This window comes from Euwallacea similis, chromosome 14 (genome assembly GCF_039881205.1).
Source record: "Euwallacea similis isolate ESF13 chromosome 14, ESF131.1, whole genome shotgun sequence".
In the NCBI taxonomy this organism is placed as follows: Eukaryota; Metazoa; Arthropoda; class Insecta; order Coleoptera; family Curculionidae; genus Euwallacea; species Euwallacea similis.
This window is the reverse complement of record NC_089622.1, coordinates 1,644,027-1,667,453: the sequence shown is the minus strand read 5'-3', so window position 1 is coordinate 1,667,453 and position 23,427 is coordinate 1,644,027. Positions and strand designations below refer to the sequence as shown.

General features: G+C 36.9%; 2 protein-coding genes across 6 annotated transcripts in view; both read right to left on the bottom strand.

The window, feature by feature from the left end:
- The window catches only part of Epac (Exchange protein directly activated by cAMP), a 72,625-nt gene that overhangs the window by 16,286 nt on the left and 32,912 nt on the right, over positions 1-23,427 (bottom strand). The window contains exons 3-9 of one of the 5 annotated variants that reach the window (XM_066397136.1): positions 20,239-20,330; positions 12,727-12,873; positions 7,752-7,803; positions 4,821-4,982; positions 4,108-4,278; positions 1,139-1,322; positions 622-767 (exon numbers count right to left, since the gene is read on the bottom strand). In XM_066397136.1, coding sequence (XP_066253233.1) covers positions 622-767; positions 1,139-1,322; positions 4,108-4,278; positions 4,821-4,982; positions 7,752-7,803; positions 12,727-12,873; positions 20,239-20,330 — 954 coding nt within the window. Of the gene's footprint in view, positions 1-621; positions 768-1,138; positions 1,323-4,107; positions 4,279-4,820; positions 4,983-7,751; positions 7,804-8,021; positions 8,171-12,726; positions 12,874-16,885; positions 17,146-20,238; positions 20,331-23,427 lie in introns of those variants that run through there. The other 4 variants (XM_066397137.1, XM_066397138.1, XM_066397139.1 and 1 more) reach the window with 4 other exon arrangements.
- On the bottom strand, positions 14,796-15,529 carry LOC136413560 (uncharacterized). Its single transcript, XM_066397186.1, has 3 exons — positions 15,360-15,529; positions 15,042-15,299; positions 14,796-14,986 (listed from the first exon to the last, which is right to left on the bottom strand). The coding sequence occupies exons 1-3, from the start codon at positions 15,420-15,422 to the stop codon at positions 14,855-14,857; spliced, it is 453 nt and encodes a 150-aa protein (XP_066253283.1). The 5' UTR covers positions 15,423-15,529; the 3' UTR covers positions 14,796-14,854.

Here is a 23,427-nt window from a genome sequence, read left to right as displayed (position 1 = left end):
GAGGTCTGGTAATGCTTCGTGTTCGAGATGCAGAGAGTGACACTTTTTTTAATCGTTACAAATTAAAAAGAAACTTCTAAATGACAAAAACACGCAAACTAATATGACATTAAAATTTGTTGAGAGCTTTTAATGTAGTACAAAGGAATCTTTTAAGCTAGAAATTGTCTCTTTTTGTTAGTGGTGTGCACAGGGATAACGCCGTAAATTTAAGAAAAATCAAACAAGAAAAACACTATTAAAACTACACTTAAACAAATGGTACGCAATTGTTTTGAGTGAAAAAACATTTAACAATAATCAACACGAAACTTACAATAATTGCTGTAAATGTTTATTAAAATTTTTACGGAAAAACGATTTGTTTAACAAAGTTTAACACCCTGTATTTCAAAAACGAAGTATTAACGGAGCTATGTTTGTACAAACTTTTCGTTTTAGAATCACTCAAAGAATCGCCCCTTGGTCTTTGGCCACGTACTTAAATAACACCCTGTCTGGCATTAAACTATTTCTTGGCCTGGCACATCGGATCAGCAAATGGGCAATTTCCAGAATATCGCCCCAGGCGTAGGGAGCCAAAATAAATTATAGTTAGCGGGTATTTGAAAAATATCTTACACACAGTTCCAGCTTTCGGATGTGCCTCGAAAACTATGACACTCGCTATTTCTCTTTTCACCGAATTGGACAGGTGGGATAACGCCCGTATATGCAGCAGCTCTTCGTAAATTATTTCCAAGTCATCTAGGGTGCGTTCGTGACTTCTGCAAAGGCAAAGGGATGTAATTTATTGATAGTGTCTGTCTAAGGTATAGAATGTTTCAATATTCACTGCCTGCTATACGAATGCAAAAAAGCTCTGTCTAATAAATTAAAAAATGCACTTTTATAGGAGGAAATACGTGAAAGGTAAGGAAGTGGATAAGCCCTATTTACGCCCTCGCTAAGCGTGAATAATTCATGTCTTTCGAGCTTCTGGGATCAGCTACGATTTATCACTTGAGATCGTTTGTTATTCGGAAACAATGTAAGAGAGAAATGTGATATTTTAAAACCAAATACATACCAGCAAAGCAATAGTTAGTTTAGTTAATTAGTGGTGAAGCACCGGTCCCTAATTAGTAAAAATACTTACTGTTTTCTTAAAATCATTCTCAAATAAGCGTCAGGTCCCCTGTTTACCAAAGTCCCTAGATTCTCCATTAATTGGTCCTCAGCAGTTGCCACGTCTTCGGCCGGAGGTAGTACTGTAGAGCCTTCTTCGTCTTGCCAGAAACGATAGAGGAAGCACTTGTCTTTGAATGGTTGCTCCTTGCTCACTAAAAAATGTTGTATTTTGAGACATTTTACAGGGCTTATTAGATTATAAGGAGAAACTATGGTTTTCCAAAAGCACGTCGAAAATCGTTTTACTAAATTCCACGAAATTCGATTATTTGGCTCGTTATTTAAAATACCGTGTAATCTCAAGTTCTATAGAGAGAAAATGTTTGTTTGATAAAAATGTATGCTCGAATATTAAATTTTATGTCCGTTTTGCAGATACTCTAGCCATATATTCCCCATTTTTCATTATCAAACCCGATGTTCCTTTCGTTGCTATTCAGGGCAAATATTTTCATGCATTTTCATTCAATGACAAATACGAATGTAATGTTAAAATAATTTTACGACTGTCAGGCGAAAGCCCATTTTCTGAATAATGGCCCAATAAATCAAAAAATCCCATGATTAATACGTACGAAAATAAGACAGATAAGAAAATAAAAGCGGTGCTTGATTTAATGAAAAGTGAACCATCATATTCTGTCGAGTTATGAGCTAAATTTTCTTTTGGACTTTATTCGAAAGGTAGAAGGAACTACGAAGTAGGGAGTCTCAAAAACGTAATTATGGACCGATTTCCCGCTTCCACAAAATTCCAGTTCGATTATACCATAAGACATCTTCAGATCGGAAACGGGTTTTTCCTCTCCGTCAGTTCGGTAATTCCCTGCATTTTATTTGGAGACCTCTTGACACGGAAAGGAGGATTTCTCCAATGCCATAATACAGTCAGTGCCGAATGGGTATTATCCGATTTGACGGCTGACTCCGTAATCACATTCATTTCGGAATATTGTAAGGAAAATTCTCAAGGCGCAGCTCTATTCAAATCTCAATTGCTAATAATCGTATTATTTAAATCGCCTCACGTGTTTATTATCAGGTCTTTTAAGAGAGTTTCAACAAAACATCTGAAGTGAATTTTTTAGGGCATTTCAATTATCTTCCATGCGGTCCAGAAATCTGGAAAGGTCAACAATGGCTTTTATGAGTTTTTTTGCGGCAATTTTCGATATTTCAAGTCTAGTGGGCGAAAGTGTTCAAATATAGGAGTAATTGAGTTATTGTAAGTTCCAGGTGAGTTTGTTATCGTTTCAGTTCACCTGATTGATGATGATAATAACATTGTATTTGTCAGTTAGTTTTTGTTGTGTAATTTGTAAACAAATATTATTTAAATGCAGCTGTGAATAGATTATTAAGACTCCAGTCACGTTTTTATGACATTAACTCAGAGAAAGAAGGAATGAAAATTATGTCGGCCGAATTTTTCACAAACATATTGCGGCAGAGAATTTCTTTGTTTAGAACGTGACAATTTTAATAATTTTGAAGCAAAATAACACCGTAAATACGAAAGTGAGTCTCGATAAACGACTTAAAAGCGATAAAAGAAAAGGAGATATTCAGTTTCATAGCATTATTCTGGAAAAATGGAATGTTATCGCAGATGGTTAAGTTATTCCCCGATAGAGAAGTGCACCGGGTCAAGTATGCAAGGAAAATAGTCACATTTCTTATTCTGTGACCGGCAAGGCCAAGATATATATGCATTTGAGGAGTGCACTCTAATTTTGTAATATCTCCTGTTCAGATTTAATGATCTGACCCCCCACTGGATTTAAAATGTTAATATTTAGCTCCAAGGTATGCAAATTAAGTAAAAAAACTAGTATAGAAACCCTGCTAAATAGTCTTTGTAGTGTCAACTAAATCCTCAAATATATCTTCATTGGTAAACAAACAGGGTGTAAGGGGGTAACTTTTAATAACATAAATAACAGGGGTAAACTTTTAATGTTTAGCGAAAGCATCTCGGAAACTATCAGAGTTGCGAGTCCGTCTTTAGGTAAAAAATTTGAAATTCAGTTTTTTTGCACATGGATCAGGTTATTCAATTAGAAATTTTGGACGGTGTTTTAAGAAAAATCAAAATTTTATTAAAAAATACTGGGCAATCCATTTTCTGTACATTTGACTTTTATTTAAACAAATTCGCAAGTAAAAATAAATGTAACTTGGGAATTAACGAATTTATTTCACACTTAATGTAGATACTGTATGCCACTGCTTCATTGCTTGGGTCTGTTAAACTACCTGAACTGAATTTAAGACATTTATAAATTACTTTTTGAGAAACTGAAGCATAGCAAATGATGCGCTACAAAAGCCCGGTTCAAAGAACCTTGATCTAATCTGACCCCAAGTCAGTTAAGGGTTTTCATACTGTCGCTCTTGAAAAATGTGCTTCTTTTCTTGAGATTTTTACTCCAATTTTTCCGTAAGAAAAGCTTAAATAATATATGTATTATTAGATCTATGTCTACATGAGTCATATTTCCCATGTGTGGAATGCTATTTTACGTAACATGACGTGTTAAATCCATTATTATTACTAAATGTCTAAAACATTTCCCTCTAAGAGAAAATGATTATTTAAACCTCAGCGCGATGAAACCCTCCCTGCTTTATAATAATAAAACGAACAAAAAGACGAATTTCTTACAATACCTTCACTCCAAACGTCTATCATCCCCTTAATTTCCTTTTCGCTGACAATATATGAGGCAGTAATTTCAGGCAGAGCAGTCAATCTTATATGGGCATATTAAATATTTAATACCTTAAGAGCTGGTAAGACAGTGCATTACGTTGGAGAGCGGCATTATGGGCCGCAGTTCATTACGGCATAATGCATTTTAGATGAAAGAACTTAATGCAGCGTCTTCAGTAGTAAATTATTTCTGAAAATCTCGGTTTAATTATTGAAAAACTTACCGTGAGATATGACTCCTTCCTCTAACAATGCTTGCCACATGCCGGCCGCCTGGGCCCTGGAATGAATGCTGGGAGATAGGTCCAAAAGCCAATCCACTAATTCCGTACCTGGGGCGCATCTTCTCACCAACCTTCCCGATACCTTCCTGTCTTTCAGGCATGTATTTTGGGCTGCAAAAAACACAAGAGAAATGAGGGAATCCTCAAATACTTGAAATAAATTTCGTCGTAAATTTAATCGAAATTCCGGACACAGCCATCAAACTAATTTGTTTCGAGGCATAAATATTTAGGTCTGCTTTAAGCCCAATTTACAATTCTGTTTTAAAAGCGAAAACGCATTTAGGGCATGAGCCCCGCTCCCGAGGGTTTGTTCGGCATAAACAACATGTAATCTCGAAATATGCTGAATCTGGATATTTTCGTGCAGCGCTTGTCGGAAGAGTCAATATAATAATACACTAAAGTTGAGACTTTTAAGAAACTAAAAATTTGTGAAGACTTTTTCAGAATCGGCACTTAAAGACCAAGGTCCTTTTGCCTTTGCGAAAAACGATTCTCATTGTGTAGCTGTTTTGGGTTAACGTAGGTAAACGAATTTGACTTTAAAGCCGTATAGGGAAAGCGATCGTTTCCCTAAGTGTTTATTTCCTTTTCACCCAAGGAGGGTGAAGCCAAATTTGAGAGGGTATATACAGGAGAGGCAAACTTACAGAGAAGCAAAGTTCTCAATGCCCATCCGATGCGACCCATAACCTGACTTGGTTGGTCGGTTATGGGTTCCGCTGGATTCGGTTGGTCGGGAGATAGTGACCTTCTTGGTGGAGGGGAGGCGGATTGGTTCATGCTTTTTCCAGATACAGCTGTTCCAAAACCTGGAAAAAAGTTGAAATTATGAAATATTAAGTTGATTAACATGCGAAGAACGGAAACTGTAAGGAGAATCGCGTATAAAATATGTTTCAGATTTACTGTGCGGAACGTTATGAGTACAATAGCAATTACAAATACTATCACGTTCTCACACAGATATACACAACAAAAATTGAAAAATGTTTGCTGTTCCCGCCTTCAATGGAATTGCATGTCGATCCATGCCTTTTGTGGAAAATTAACGCCGGTAATGAAGCCTGAATTGCTATGAAACATGGAAAGAGTGATAATGGAAAACGAACACGGAAAGTCTTTAATTATATCCGACATTCGGAAATATATTTATGTTGTAGCCATGAACTATATTGTTTTGATGAATTAGGTGTAACCTGAAGGATTAGGTTGACCGGCAGATCCGGAAAATTCGAGATTGGTAAAATTTACCGCAATGCCCATGATTGAGCTTCAAAATCGGACGCCCTGTATACCTAATTAATACTCCATAGATAATTGACGATGCTCATTTGTGTCTTCTGATTGCAAATATAGAACCAGCCAATTCTAAGATATCGGTCGTGCAAGTTCCATAATACCTGATATCATGAAAGCTTTGTGGTGGCATAGGTAATGTTTCTGGCTATTCCTGCCAGTTGCCTCTTACAAGGCTTATTCTCGCTTGTTCCTGTTGAATCAGCTAATTACTATCTGCGGCTCTTGCAGTAAATTCAATCTATTCTCACAGGATGTGCGCCGCAAATCCACTAAGAGCAAACGAAAAAACCGAATTAAGGTCCATAAATCGCTCTCCAGGGTCGTCTTGCCCGCGCCCGGTGGCCGAGGCTTGAATCAGAATTAATTTCGGCGATTTAATTTGTCGCATTGAATCTATTGCTCCTGGGGCGTCCCTTTTTAGCGCTGCCGCCCTTTTTTCGTGCACAGGAAGGATTTAACAGGAAACCAAACATCGGTTAAATGCGCGTACGTGGTCCTAAAGTCGGATAAGCATATTTTATTGTTTTTGTTGTCTGGTAGGTCACCTGGGAACGCATAGGGCAATAACTTAACTCAGGGCGATTTCAGAGGAAATAATATATAGGTGTCTAGGGTCGCTAAATTCGGAAAATCAGAGATAAACATTGTAGCACGGAACAACAATAAAAAATTGCTGTTTTAAACAAACATCTGCTCAGTGATCCCCTGCAATCAGTTGCATAGTACTGCAATATATTTCCTCAGAGACGGGAATTTCCATTGATTAACGGATTAATGAATCTAATAGTACGTACCCACCTAGTTTTAATAGAAATTCTAATTGCTCATTATGGATCGCCGCTGGAGATTTAATTAGGTCGACAGTGAAGCCGCTTTAGGTGCAATTTTCCTCTTCATTGGGTTAGCACTGTGAGCCAGTGCTGTGTGGGATGTTCAAAATTGAAATTCGCACACTGAATGTAACTTTTTGCGACGATTTCACAAAGATGACATTTTTTGAAACTCGAAACATGTGACCTTTGTTTGCTCCGGGGATTGCAAAAGTTAGGCAGAGATCCAGACTGAACGTAAACTGAAGGTTTTAAAGAAGACAGATATAATAATTCCAACATTAACACCATTTACACCTCAGCAGAAAGGCTGGAAATAGAGAGTTAGTTGCCTATTGCTTGAGGCCAGGCTTGAAAGAAAAATTTGGGCAGAAGCAGTAAATACTGCAACCTACCTGATGTAACGTTCACGTGGAGGTGCGTGAAACAAAAGAATCTATCACAACCTCCAAACCGAAGAAATTTGACGAGTACGTCGAAGACAAGCTGGTGAAAGAACGTGGAGGATCCAACTACTGTGGAGGAAGCATTGGTGCCATCTGATCAAGTTCTTGGCGTGGGGACGATAAAGACGGAACTTCAGACGTTTGAAGAAAATAGGCCTTGAAAGTTGGTGGAGCCGATGCTGACGGTCTTATTGTGGGAGTTTTTGAGAAAAAAGTAAATAGTACGGAAAAAGGGTGTTACCGAATGCAATTGCAGGTTTCTTGCAAAAAGAAAGATAATAACTATGGAGAAGCTGTTTTAGTTTCTTATTTTTTTTTTCTCCCTTTTTATTTTTTCTGGTTCTAAGGACTGTCCACTCCAAACATATAGAACATATTTAAAAACAATCGGAGCATTAATGATCAAGATAAAGTTAGATGGAATAAATAAAAACTGAATATGGTATTAATAGGATTAATCTAAAACTAAGCCTGCGATATAAGTTTGAGGGTCCGATAAGATCTGAAATTTATATATGTATAGAATTCGAAAGTCATAATCCCAATTTCAAAAGCAGTATTCCCACTAAAAATATTCAATTTATTCATTTTTTGAGGTGCTATTTCGGACACTGTATCTGAGGGAGAAGCTTTGAAAATTCAATTAGAAGTACCTTCAGCTTAGAGGCACTTTATGTTCTAATTAAAACATGGAAAAATTGCATAAACTGAAAAATTGCACAAAGATGCTCGGCAGAGCAAATGGTATTTTTATCCTGGAAACCTTTCAGATTTTATACTTTATTTCCATCCTAAAAGTACCCTTTATACATACATATTTTAATGTCTGGGAGAATCCAACAATAACAGCTGAATGAAATTATTTAAATCTCGCTTTTTCGCTGGCTAGACTAAACTCTGGATATTTCATTTTAAAAGTGATTTTTTTTTCTTCTAAATTTAATACTTTTTTATGCGTTTCGTTAAGTATAGCATTATGAGAAATTTACAGTGCAATACTTACCGTTCTTTAACTTGCAGTTGGAGACCAGGTCGTTCATCAGCTCCTTATTTTTCTGAAAACCACAAAAGCAACAATTCAATAAACAATCCATTCCTGTTGCGTAGTAGTGCACATGGTCCAAAATAATGAGCTGACAAATCAGTAGGACAATTTTTCGATTCCTGATCGATTATAAATAGAAACATTCGTATCTCATCGCTTGCAATACATAATAAACTAATCGTCCACAAGGTGGTTTCATACAACTAATTTAGCAACTTTAATTCTGACCTTTCGCTCAATTTGTTTGGAAGTCCTTTGCCACATTACGAAGATCAATTATTATTTTGTTTATGGTTATTATTAAAATCAACAACCAATTATTGATGTATTATTCGCCTAATCGATGAGATTCGTCCACGAAAGCACCGTCACAACGTTTTGTTAGAGTCAGAGACATCGATAGCAGGCAAACACTTATCAGAGGTGATAATAGTTAATCGTAGGTTTATTTAAAGGTTACACTGAATAGGGTCAGGTGGGGCAAGTTAACGATGCCAAGGGGAAATGTGATGTAAAAAGAATGACATGATCTTGATGGATGTAAAAATGCATGGATAATAAACTTCCATATATTGCCTTCGAGGTAAAACAATGTTAATGGAAAATATTTTCGGAAAAATTATTAAAAACGTGATTATATATTTTATTAAAATTTCGTCCTCTTACCCTAGTGCGGGGCAAGATGACGTCCACATTGGGGCAAGATGGCGAAATGTAAAAAAAAATTAATTAAATTTAACATTAAATGCTTTGGTGCGGCTCGTTTTTATTGGTTAAAAGCTCGCGTTGATCTTCCTCTGTTTTCTTTCTTCTTTTCCTCTGTTTCTTTCTTCTTTTCCACGTTTCCGTTTTTCTTCGTCTTCTAAGCGTTTTTTAATCGGTGGGGAAATTATCACGGAAGCTTTTTAAATGGTATTAAATGGTCCTCTTGCCAGAATCATCGATCATTTTTACGCTTATCACTTCCCACCATTTGTTAAAAAGACATTAAGACTAGAACATGACGAGTTGGCCATCTTGGCCGCATCATCTTGCCCCCGGTGTAGAACGTGTTCAAGAATTTTTTGTAAAAATTCAAAAAAACCTCGAAATTAGAACGACACATGCAGAACATTTTAATTATCAAGGAATCTCTTGGAAACATAAGAATACTTTTGATCAAAACTTACCTTTTTGTTGAAAAATCCCTTATTTTCAAGTTGACGTTTATTACATCAAACAATTTTTTATTTTGCGGTTAGAGACTAAAAAAACAGATCCAATCGCCATCTATTGACTTAAATTACAACTTCGTACATAAATGTTTCAAAGAACTGTCATCCGTCAAATTAAACATCTTTTTGATATTTAGATCACGAGAGTCCGTCATCTTACCCCGTACGTCATTGTGCCCCGCCCCACCCTATAGACAATAGATTGTCAGTTTCGCTAAAGGGGGCGAAGGGACGTTTTTGATGATAAAAGCTCGTTGAGACCCAGGTGTGGTTACCTATCCGAATTTCAATAGTAATTATTGCAAACGTTTAGGTGTGTAATAGAAATTAATGGAAACAATTCGAACACATTAAAAGTACATTTCCATTACCGCTGAATTTCTCAAACTTAAAGTTCAATTAAAGACTACATACAACTAGTCCCAAACTTTAAGACAAAAATTTATTAATCTGACATTTGATTTAAAGCACAGCTTTAAGTTTTCCAATTAAATGAAGTTTACCGAATTTCGTTCGTTGGAAACGGCTGAAAACTAGTTGCTTTGTTTCGGAATGTTTGATAGAATTGTTGCGTACTGTTGTTTAGGTTTGTTTAAGGGGAAACATTTGTTTAAACGGTAGACGCCTATCTTGAGCAAACTGTTTCGTTAGTTGCCGCATAAGGAGGAGTTTGAGGAGATGTGGTGATTTTCTACGGTGGAAGCCAGTAACTTCTCAGAGTTCAATTGAGATAACTACACAGATGTACCCGCCCATGCGAAGCGACATGAAAATCGCCATTTTCCAGAGTTTTTTAAATGTACTTATCACATAAAAGTTTTGCGATGACCTCGGCCCCGGAAGGCCCTTGGATAGTGTCCCAAGGAAAAGAATAGCTTCAGTGCAGCAAAGTTATCTACTCAACTAACCAGCAGTATTCCTGTTTCTCTTTCCATTGTTGATTCATATGTGTTGGGTCCGCGGAAGGATCTGATTTGAATAGAGATTCGAGAGATTAAATGTACGTCCCGGCTCGAAGGCCAAATGTTGCCTCTTCCTGGCAGTTAAGTTTGATTGGATTGTTCACTCGCGGACCACTCTGAGTTTTTCAGTCTCAGAGTTGCTACTCGTGAAATGATAACTCTAACTTTTTAAACTGAGGTTGCATTACTGAGTCCATATTGTAGTTCACCGCGTAATACTAATTAACGGAGGGTTATTATTAAGAAATCGAGTAGATTGCCAGTTGAGTTAGAGAATGAGACCTTTCGTGTGGCGTCTCAAACCTAACTAGATTTTCCCTCAAGAAATCAGCTTGGGAAAGGAAAAAGGAGACGTAATTAAATTTTTCCCCAGGCTCATCAATTACCGATAAAAAGGGCATATTTATAGGCTAGACTAAACTGAAATAAAATAAATCGACCATCACGGTAAACATTTTTAAATGACCGCCAGACTAAATTTGGACCTACATGTTGACAAATCAATCGGACCGGCGGTGTTTGATAATAGGTATGTCCTTGTGGTTAAAAGATGTTGACGATCGCGAATGTAGTAAAGAACTGTTTTTATTAAATCTTGACAACTACTTAAATAAACTAATTTGACAAAAAGTAACTATTCACAAATACTCTAAAAAATAATAATAATTGGTGGTTTGCCAGACCTATCTATGACAACAACCAGATTATAATACACCTATAAATAAACTAATTATTAAGAAAGTAAAACAGGTACTAACAATTAGCACCTGACCTAAATTATGTGCACCACAGGTATATTTATGAGTCTTAACACCATGCACCTCTTTCTTTTTTTGAGAGAAATTTTTTGTCCAACATCGGGCAGTTTTTGGACACACGATTTTCCTTAAGCGTCCAGTGCTCTGAGGTTTTCCTTTTTTGACACGTTGGAGAAGAATTAAACCAGCGAAGAGGATACCGAAGCGAAATTCATAACATCTGTGCTGTAGGACTTTGGGTCCATTCAGCATGGTAACAAATGGAGCTGCAGCTTTCTTAAGACTTATTTAATGCCAGAACACTCTGTGGCTTCGGACTATAACCTGGTATTAAACTTCTCCAAAGTCTCTCTCGAAATTTCAATCGCGCAGTAATTCTCAAAAAAACAATTTACGCTTCTTAATGAAGGTAGGAACCGTGTCCCCTATTACTATTCCAAGGAGGTGTTTTCAATAAACACGATCGAGTTTATGTAAATAACCAGGGAACTAACTTAAGATCGAGTAGCATGACTTTAATTTGCTAAGCAAGCACTGCTGTTACATTGTCAAAGGCCGAAGTCCTTACGGAAAGTTTGTTTTGTTAATTATTCCATGTAGCTTCGCTACAATACATGACAATGATAGAGGAATTCTGTTTCTCAATTAAACTCCAAGAGAAAGCCCGTTGAATTTGTGTTGCGCAAGTAACGAAATGTTAAATATATTTGGGGCCTTTTGGGCAAGGAATCACATTATCACCGTAACAGATGTCTTTCTATTGACCTCTGGATTTCGATATACGAGGCAGTTGCCCTAAAATTATACCGATGGGAATCTTTTAGGTCTGTAGAACTTAAGAGAGTTGTTTCTCCAGACGATTATCGAAGTTGCTGCATTTTTAAAATTGATTACATGGAAGATCAGGTGATGGTACCAACTAGAGTAATTAGAACTTCTGAAGTGCCCCTCACCTCTGCCTTCAGAACCATGTAGGTATCACTAACTCAAGTTTTACATACATTTCAACGTTTTTGAAATGTAAAAGTCTTTCTCTTTTCCCTAATTCGCTATTTTCATGCCTCTGGTGATGATTCGGATACATTTCCTGGTATTTCGACGACTTTCATTTGCTTAATAAAATTTTTAAAAATAATAAAATTTTTGTGTCATCCTAAAGTTTTATCATCCCCTGGTGATCTCCTTGAGGGCCTAAAAACTTCGCGCAGAAATATGCTTTTATCCAAATCTCATTTATCAATTACTTAATTACTTAAACCGGTGTTCTTCCTCTAATTCCCATCAGCCATAAATCCCCATTTTAACAGAGCAATTAAACCCATCTATTTCATTTCCCCAATTTGCCGGGTAGGATAATTACTAAAATTGTCCATTTTTGAGTGAAGATGATTCTAATTCCAGAAAAGATTGCTTTTAACGGTGAACAAACTAATGGAAAAATGGAAATTCATGCGGTGAGAACTGATGAGATCAACTTTCTATCCAAATGAGTTAGCAAAATTTCTGGAAAAATTGGGAAATTCATCAAAACGTGTTAAAGACAGCAGAGTTTTTCGGATTGTGAGAAAGGTCTGACTTTTTGGTAATCGTGTGACTGCAGGAATTTACAAACCAATTTTGAATGTTTCGAATCCCATGAAAAATGCTTCCAAACCGCCAAAAGTCGCTGTTTGGAGAGATAACAGAAAACCGCACTAGTTGGTACCTGTCTACTTAAACTAAAACATGGAAGCTGCTGTGGTTTTTAAGGGCCACTCTGCAATTAAAATTTCCAGGGAAATATTAGGGTAGTATTCCTAATTTCATTTTCCTCTCTAAGGCGCAAGAGTGTTTTGCATTAATTTAAATAAGCTTTCTGGAAAAAGGAATCCGCGACCGGAATGAAAGTTAAAATAACTTTCCCATCGGGTTTCTTGAGTTTTTTTAATCCACTTGAAAAATGGTTACTTGACACCCTTATCTCAGGGACAGAAGACGGAAAAATCTGGCAGTTACTTACCTCCCAAATTAGCTTGAAATCCTGCTGTTCGACTCGAAGCAATTCGCAGGTGGTTTGAGTTACGACGGTCGTGTCCCTCGGTAGATCCTGAAGTATGGACTCCCCAAAGGTGGCTCCTACTCCCAATGTACATAATGTCACGTTGGTCTGAAAAGAGAGGTAAATATATGATTTAAAGGCTGCTATTCGTCTAAAAAAGCTTTTTCATTTCGAGATCGAACGTCCCAAGTTTCTCGCGTAATCACCCATCCGTATAATTACACCCTTAAATTATGAACCACCATTTCCATTACAATGCGATAACCTTTATGGCCAGCAAAACTCAATAATAATGTTTAGCTTCCAACCACTAGGTTTTTCGAATCGCGCTGAATACGTAAATGTCTCCCTCAGCCCCCTTTGAGGGAAGATAGTTCCACAAATCTAACCGAAGGTTATTCAAAATTTAATTAAAACTTAAACGATCCAAACTAGCAATTAACATGTAAATTGCCCCCTGGCAGTGTAGAAAGTGGCTTCGTACAACAATTTCTTTAATCTCCGTCTGAAAGATGAGGGAATAGAGAAATTTGCACTAATCTAATTGGTATTGCAAGGAGAAATAATGGCATTTGGAAGCCCACTTAACAATTTAGATCATTATTGCTGGGGAGTTACATTTAAATTCAAAATGAAGTGGTAGAGAATTCATTAATTCTATTGCGTTTTTTCTGAGTCACCGTCTGTAGGTCTGCGCATCTGGGAGGACGTGTTTTCCTCATAGCCTCAGAAATGTTTATAGTCGTAACTTCGAAATTCGTATATCTATAAATATCACAATTAACAGCGTTCACCTTGCCGGAAGAAGATCCCGGCATGAGTCCCTTTGAGACACCTGCCCGCTTAAGGGAGCAGAAACTTGCGTAAGTATGAAGAGATTGAATGTACGTTAAAATACAAATAATACACAGGAATCCCAAAAATAAAAAAAAGAACTAGTGTGAAAGTGCGTAATTTATCCTTTCATCGAACGACACTCAGATATCTTACGTGAAAATAGTGCAAGACACAGGGAATTTTCCGCTTTGTGACGTCAATTTTTGGAACTCTTCGGGATCTTACCTTCCTCTGAACGTGCTTAACGATGAGAAGTTTATCCTATTTCCGGAATATTCTCGAAGGCCAAACGAGTTTATTTATAGCAGTTACATAGGTAATAAAAAGAAAATTAAAGTCGCAGAAACCACTCGAATGGTGTTTTGTATTGTCAGTAAGAGCTACATTTGAGATTGAGAAAAATCGTTTATGGGATATCGTGGGATGAATTTTTAAAAGTTGTAGATTGAGTGGTAGCTGTGGGATAATGCTTTTATGTGTTTCTCGCATTTTTGGGAAGTCTAATAAGACGTACTGTCGTCGAAATTTATTCCTCTATCCGGGGAAAATATATCATTATTAGGGGCCTTACGGTATTGAAAAGAATAAAGCGCCATCTTTTCTCCCCATCAGATGTGATTTCTCCACCTTAAAAAACTGAATTCTCAACAGACTCAAATCCATTTTAAACCTCCTCACGAAGACAAAGGGCGAGCAAATCGTTCTGCAATTCGTATTCCCACTTGAGTATTCCTCCTCTTTCTTTCTGTTGCTCAAATGAAAAATTCATTTTACATATGCGAATAGAGCAACACCCGTTTCGGAATAAATCTCTCTTCTAGACTTTTTCACGCTCGTATTTCCGAAAATATCGAACTTTAAGCCTCAAATATTTATAACTCAATTTAGCTCTTTTAAATATATATATATACCTTCTTGTCGCAAATATTAGTTGAAATAAAATGTAACAAGCATGGGTTCATTACGGGTTCTTTATTACTCACGATCAAGCTTGTAACTCGGGGCAAATAAAAATTGGACTCCCTGAGTAAGTAGTTACCGCAATTCTAGTTACGACTTATATTGCCGTCATAATGCCATAAATCAGAAACTCCAGGGCAATATTGTTGATTTCGAGCTGTTGAGCACCAGCTGTATTGTTTTCCATAATAACTTCGAACTCCGAACTCTGCAACGCGATGACAAAGGTTGGGTAATTTTTCTTTTTTTTATCGTAAAAGTAAACGAAACGTTACAATTCGCATTATTTAATCTATGGTTCAGTGTCAGGACAACCCTTGGCAATGTAATCCTCCAACCCTGAAAGTTGTTCCACCGCATTCTCGATGCAGGTTTTCGAACCGTCCACCAAGGCCTTGAGTCCGTTGGTTATGCCAGCTTCAATCTAAAACCAAAACTCTGGCAATTTCCGCTTTTTCCCTTGGACTTTGAGTACTCACTTCATCTGTATGGGCCATGAGTTGCGAAGCTGCTTGCTGGAAACACTTTTTAATATCCTCAGTCCCTTTAATATTCCCGAGTTTGCACTCCTCTGGAAAACTACCGAACAGCTCCCCGAAAACTTTGGTACTTTCTCGGGCTTCACTGATCTTACTCTGATCCAAACACTGAGGTAAATGGTTGAAATCGAGGGTCTTGGCGTGTTCCAGGAACTTCTGTTTGCATTGCCCCAGGCCTGCGTCTGCACCCGCGGAACCCTGCACGAGGGAAATATCGTTCACTTTTGGTCCTTAAAAAAAATAGACGATTCTTTTTACCTGTAAGCTGAGCAGCACTAATCCTGCAACCATCAATAGATTTTTATTCCGGCGGCACTGCATGTTTAATATTCACTGTCACGATTCTTTAAAGCTACTCAAATTAAATAGTATCAGCTATCATTTGCTGCAGCTAGCGATTCCTCATTTAATGACGTCGTTAAAAATAATTTTTTATCTTTAGCCATGCACACTGGCTTCAACGAAACTATTAATTTTTAGGTATCTTTAAAACGTAAAGTTATGTGACTCAGCCAGTTAATGGATTCGATGTAAACGTAAGGGTTAATGTTAGCGCACGTTTCCTATAATTATAGATAGTGTTTTACGAAAAGCAAATTAACTGCGTGTGTTTTTGCAAGTTTATCTGTTGCTTAGCATCAAGCCCTAATTCGGTGCCTTTTACGCATATTTGGACACCACATGATGGAGAGGTTTAAGGCGGAACTTATTTGTCCGATGTTTGGGGTAACGGACAGTTTGGCATCAGGAAGGCAGGAAACACAAATTACTGAAAAGTTTCACTGAAATATTGGTTAATGAGTTCTGCCTTATTCTCCACTCGATACGGTCCTGCCCTTACTGTGGCCAAATTGGTCATCGGACATGATAAAGTGTAACCGGCGGGAACCTGGCGGTTTTGAAATGAGCCGTACACAGTTATTTTTAACAAAAAAATTAATTATAATTCGTAAAATAGTTTATTGTTATTTGCCATTTGGTAGCGTGTGAAAAATTATATCGGATAGGTGGTGTCCCTCCGCCTGAATACAGGTTTCCAATTTTCGCACAAAATCAGCCATTGCCCAGCCATCATTTCAGCGTTGATTTGAGCGACTTCCTCCCCGATGGCCTCCTTCAGTTCTGGCAATGTACGAGGTTGATGAGAGTAAACATGCGCTAAATACCCCCACAAAAAAAATCACATGCGCTTAAGTCCGATGATCTCGGGGGCCATCAAATGATCGGTCACCCTTTACTTCGCAGCTTTAAATATAGAGAACTTCAGTTTCATGGTTGTAAAAAATTCCTACCGCAAATTAGCTAATATAATAAAACCAATCGTGCCCGGCTTTGTAACGGAGAAAAATGAAGAAATTTTAAAGTTCGGTTTACTGCCCTTAGAGATCTTTTGATCGTAAATTCTTAATGAATAACCAAAAAATCGGGGGCGTCCCAAGACATCAAAAAAAAAGGAAACTCGTGAAATATTAAGGTCGAGCGTCTAAGGGCTAAAAAAAATTGTAATTTTTATTGAGATCAGCTACTTGGCTGCGTTCAATGCCACATGATGTCTTTAAAGTTCCCTATATTGGCAATAAATAACAAAAAATCACAAAAATCAGGAGTCTGCTAAACGTTGTAGAGCTTGGGCCATAAATTCTCGAGATAACCATAATGAGATTTTGAAAAATGCTAAATACTACAATTCGATATTTTCACGACCCCTCAACAAATTTTCTCGATATCGAAAATGGAAATTTAAATAATAACTAATGATCTTTTCAATGAAAAATGTCACTTACGTCTTCAACTATAACTTTGATTTCGTATTTCCCACACTTGCACCATTTCCTCATACACCTCATCGATCAATTTCCGCTATATACCTCATAAGCTATTAAGGTCAGTTTAAAGGAAACATTTTAGCACAATCAAGAAACACGTACTGGCACGGGGCTTTAGCAAAATAAGTCCTGTTTATCAGGTTATTGAAGGATTATCATTCTGGTATCATGAGGAGATAACGCAATGAATATCAGTCATACAGAAGTCGATTAATACAGACAAAACGATATCTGTCTTCGTTATCAGAAAACCACTTCGAACCATAAATTTTGGACTTATCGAAGCTTAAATTTTAAACCTCCAGTAAAATCACTGGCGGAATTGGCTTTAAATGTTCTTAAAGGCACGTAAAACTTTAAAGAACTTTTCCTGGAAAGGCATAAAAGTCACTTTTCACATTTAAAGGCTGCTGCAAGTTCTCATTTAATAAGTTCGCACGGATGTGTAGGAGAATTTAGTAACTTTCTAATATATCTGAAAGTAATAAAATTCTAAACAGGAATCAGACAATGCAAGATCTCCTGGATTGGTATTACTGCCTCTTTGATCTTTTCGAGTTGATTCCGGCTGGCATAAAAGACTTCGTTTCAACAACAGCAAAGAGATAATAATTACAAGGTATGTGCTTTCATTCCAGAAATCCGACGGTTGAATCTCCTGATAGTCTATTAAAATTAATTAGCTACAATTGATTTATGGTCTCGAAAATGGAACGGAATTTCAGCGGACCGGATTTAATGAATATCAGATGCTGGGGCGTTATTAATTGCGTTTGCCAGAAACGACTTGAGAATGGCAGATCCATTTGGCGGATTATTGGGAATAGGATTAAAGATGCAAGCTGGATAAGAATCCACATGATTATGAATGCAGTGAGAAACCAGAACTGCGTTGTTGAAATATTAGATTTGCTAGGCAGATGAAAGTTTCAAAGAAACGAAGAACACTTCTGTTACAGCCATGAAAAAGGAAGGCAGCCTCAACTCTTTTCTGCGTTTTAGTATTCGATATTTGATTATTTTGTTTATTTTATTATTTTTAGGGGATCCCCTCTCTCCCCATGCCTATACAATGTGTACACCCATAACCTTCCAAACAAAGAGGAAATTAACAAGACAACGTATATACTGCACCGCACAGACGACACCGCACTGATCTTACATGATAAAAGTGCCGTTAAAACGGTGAAAAACTTTAGATCTTGACCGACAACACTATGCAGTGGTCCTACAGATGGAGACTGACACCCAACCCAATCAAAAACCAACTTCTGCTCTACAAGCACAAGATTAAACAGACCTCACCAACAATAACTACAGACGGACACACGACCGAGATCAACCACATCAAATACCTAGGAGTTATCGTCGACAATAAAATGACATTTAACAAGCATGCTAAATACATGAGAGAGGAAGTCGCAAAAAGGACCAAACACTTTAGAGCACTTACGTGCAGAGACAAAGAAATCAACGCAAGAACCGCCACAACAATATATAAAGCCATCTGTAGACAATTGGTAGCAGATCATTATTATTTTATTAGATTTATTTCTATGGGGAATTTCTATCGAGCATGTTGTCAAGCTATACGATCAGTGCATATTGCTGCGACTACCAGAGCAGTCGCCCAAAGATGCAGCCAATGTATTGAAGCGGGAGGCACTTCCAGTTAATTAATTTTTTTTTGTTTATTAGGCAATAATAAAAAATACACTTTGAACGATTTTTATTTATTTACTCGTGAATGGTGCATCGGGGAGGAAAATGGACACCCTGTATATTATTTTTATTTTGAAATTGTTTTCATTCTAGTATAAATTTCTTTGTTGCGCAAACAACCCTTAAAATATTGCCTATATAATTTGTCATTCCTGGCCGCAATACCGTTTTAAACTACGACTATTTACAATTTAAATTCGCATTATAAATGCTTGGCATGTTATAACAATTTACTGTTAATTACAGAAACCACATTTTCAGTATTATACAAAACACATGGCACACCACTAATGCATTCAACGCTGGCCTGTATTCATACTATTCAAGGTATCTAATTCAATAAGGTTTCGATTTCTGACATTCATTCATTATCTACCAAGTGTAATGTCCGTATTACTGTGTTCAAAAATATATTTTGTCTTTTATCAACGCTGAGGTAATGAAAGACATGCGGATGCTATAGTTTGTCCTTTTTAGTCCTTTTTGTAGAACCGACACTGGGAGGTTTCTGGCAATTTTTTTCATAGCGTACAGTACTTCGGATATCACAAAGTCTGAAGAATTTGATGTTTCATGAGGACTCACAAGCAGAGAAATCAATTTAAAATCTATGGAGGAAGTTCTGAAAAGAGGTGAAGAAAACAAATATTTATTTCCTTTTCAACGTTTATAGCTAGAATCTGCATAGTCTGTGTAAATATATTTCCGCCTAGTTTTGTATAGAATGTCAAAAACAATAAAAGGACGAATAAATATGAAAGTAATCGTCACTAACATTTTTACATTTATGTCATGTAAGATCATCCCTATGACAACAGAGAAAGTGGCCCTCTGGGCATAACATTACCTCGGTCCCTTTTAGAGTCTTCGCTTAAACAAGAAGTGAGCACAATTTTTCCTTTTAAAATTCCAAAAATCCCATAAGAACTGGACCTGAATAAGTCAACATAAAAAGAAGGCCTACATCTCCTTTAAAGCTCCTCATTATTAAAGTATCTAAATACACCCCTGGAGTGTAAGTCCCAGTTCCACAGCTATGACCGATCCCTATTTGTATTAAATTTGGACTTTTTTTGCAAAACCGATCGTCCCAAAAGACCAAAAGTAGGGACTTGTATACACACTTTAAATTGATTGCTTTGGGCCTTTGGGCACTCCAGGTTTGTTTATGTGTTTGTTTTCTGATGCTGTATTTCTCCTCGAAACAATGTAATTATGGTCTTACAAAATGTTAATTCAATGGCGCTATCTTTCCAGATATAGAAGGCTATTACCTCTGTCCCCATTACGCGGTAATTGGGCCAAACCCCAGAAATAAGTTTGTGGACTAATGGATATTTAATATCCGATTCCCATAACGCCATTTATTGCTTATCAATCAGGATAACTGTTACTAATTACCAGGAAATAAATCTATTTTCAGGAACTCTGGTATTTATTCTTATAAAAAATTAATCTCAGGAATTTATCTGGGGATCAATATCAGCCAGAGATAATGGAGAATCCTCCTTAAGCTTGGACTTTTATTCGCGAGCTCACCTGCTGCTTCTCCTGAAAGTCAATATAAAGTTAAAGTTGAATAAACCTACCTTGCCGTCAGTTTCTGGTTGAGCTACCCGCACATCAAGTGTTCCAGACATCACTGCGTACCAGCATTTTCCGGAATCCCCTTGCCGGAAAACTGGAAGAAAAAATCACATGTAAAGTCTGCATTGCAGGAAAAAAGACTTATCCGAGCAGAAACAATATCGTCTCCAGGAATCGAATTGGATAGATAAAACCAGTCTGATGGAAGAACAAAAGGAAGTTAAAAGGCCGTTACCTCTGGGATGATAAGGACTGCGATAAGAGTTCTTAATAAGAAGCTTTCAAGGAGATAATGGAGAATTAAAATGGTGCAATGTTTCATAAGTTGGAAACAAGAAATATCAGGATTTGTATTTGTTTCATAAGCAAGGGAGTTGTCTCTGGAACGCGGTCAAGTATGAGTTTCTAGAGTTGAATTGGACACTAATTAAAAAAAATCAACTTGTATACGTGTTTGAAATATAATAATACTACATTAATACATTAACATTAGGACATTAAGGTTCATAAGACAGCACATTGACTCACAAGTTCTAGTTTGCCAAACGAGAAGCAAAGCGTCGAGGTGGTAATGTATGAGGGTTCCAATGTCCTTACGAAACGTGTAACTTATATTATTTTTTCAATTGAATCAGAGAAATTATAATAAAGCTCGAAAACAATAATAAATGTCCAATATTTAAGAACTGGGAATCATTTTTAAAATTTGTCGTTAGAAAAAAACAATCATGGCAGTATGATTATGAAGCTCATAATCAAACTATTGACAGTGCGGTTATGTAGCCATAACTGTTCCAAACTTAAAAAATGAACTATAAAATATAATAATACAAGACCAGGAAATTTTGAACTGATACAGAAAGACCCGATGAGCAGTTTTCGAAATATTTTTAAGGTAACTCAAGATGATCGACGAAACCGTAAAATTTTGAGACTTTTGAAAAAACCCGATTTGAATATGAATTTGAAACTTTCGATAATTGGAAAGTCACTTAGACTGGTTAGATTAGGAACTTTATTTAAAGTTTAGTGTTCCGGACCAGCCTAATCAAGGATACTTAAGAATTTGGAAGTAACTCAAAACCGCCTCACTGAGGAGTTCAATGAATAAAGTTTCGGCACGAGAAACTGTGCAGTACGTGTCTTCTTCATAAAAACGTATGGGAGACACTGATAATGGGTAGATGGTGCTCAACATCTAACTTCTCTGAAAATGGAAGAAAACGCTTTATGTGTGTCTGAAATCATGATAAGTCGAAAAATATAACCGATTAGAGAAAAAGAACTTTGTGGCATTGGCATAAAACATAAAAAATCTGCTTTACTCACAACTTCATGCAGTATGACAGGCATGTTTTAAATTCTATTATAAAGTCCTCCAGATACTCGAGTTCCTCCTGCATAGGAATATCAAAAAGTCGCGTTTGGTCTCTGTACATATTACTGTTTGCACATAAAATTCTAATAAATGTCCTGAAACCTGTGATCCTGAAAATGTAATCAAAACCTTCAATTTTCCAAACGGCCAATTGATGAAAGCGACTGCACCCCTTTGTGAATTCACAATCGTGTCATTCAGTATAGGGAATATATTCCCGGAATACTTTCGGAAATTGGGTGTTTTGATAAGATATTGATGAATCTATTATGTCAGCTACGTTCCGTTGCATATTTAGTTTAAAGGGATTCTCCCCAACAAACACACGTGAAAGGTGCAATCACCTCCAACTAAAATTCTACTTAATTTCCTAATGAGGTTTGCCACTCACATATCACCACGCTGCTACATAGTTTGCGTGCTCACATAGCTGAGACGTCATTGCTAAAATATATTCTAGACGGTGCTGTAATTCCGTATAATCTTATTAACAAACCAGAACAGGAACGCAAATCGCTTGAGGTCTATTCAACTGTGGGGTAAATTAAAACCTAAGAGCCAACAAAAAGCTTAAGCTCATCCTTGGAAGTTTACAAAATTCAGATGTAGAGGGAAACAGTTTAATGCAATTTATGCGACCGGTTCGAGTAAACCCGGATTTTGATGGATGATACTGTTTGGTTTAATTATTCGTCTTTCTGCTCCAACAACTGTACCAATTAGGGGGTTGATCCTATTAAGAACATAATCAAGAATAGGCATAGTTTCGTTTGCCTTCTTCCGATAGGTCGTCAAATCAAAAGAGAGAAGGAAAACACATCTATCCGTGGACAAGTACCGCTTTCCACCCTTGTTAAACAAACTGCATAAATTAATCGGCCTAGATTAGTTAGGACTTCAATCACTTGCACAACGTAAAAAAATGCCGTACAGGAATTTCCCATCCTGTTAGCGGATATTTTCCTGCTCATTATTCAACTTTTAACGTGAAGCAACTGAATAACGACTTTAAACAAAAATTGTTATAATTCATTCAGACTTCCCTCATAAATCAGTCTGAAGGCACTCCAATGCTGAGATTGCCCAAATTAACCATCCCTGAAACATCTTCTTACAACGAAAGGCCAGAGCAAAACTTTTATTCAGGGTAATGCGAAATTAGAACTCCAACAAAAGTCAGGGTGGAAGTTTACCATCAAAATACTTTAATCATTTTCCTTAGATTCTATCGCTTTTGTGTCCCATAAAAGGAAAATAATGATCATGTTGGGCTATCCTTTGTGGCCCTTTGAGCACCTTGCGAGGACAAGATTTACTTTTATTGTCTCAGCATCAAAGATAAGTTTATGATAACAATTTTCCTCTACAAAGGTGACTAAATAAAAACCAAATTGGGTTAAAACCCTGGTTCTCACAGTGAACGATCCTCAAAGGCAAGGAGGATGATAATTTAGGTTTTGGGATCTTACAACTTGACCTACAATCATTTTTTATGTCCGTGCCACATGTGCTTTTCCATACCCAAAACAAAACAGAACGGAGCATCTGACCTGGGAAAAATTCGCCTTTCGTGGCTATTATGTAGGCTCGGCTTCACCTGAATTTCTTTCAAATTTCGTGGAAATTAGGTATTCCTGAAATAAGTATAGGCTTGTTTCGGGGCTGGAATTTCACTCTTTTGTATTACACCTTCGCACTGAAAATTGCATGTTTTCAGTTGTATAGAGCGTCTCATATTCGATGGTTTTACGGGGCAACTCAATTATTAAAGTTAGGAACGGTTTTCCCATTCCTGTGGCAAATTTTTATTTCT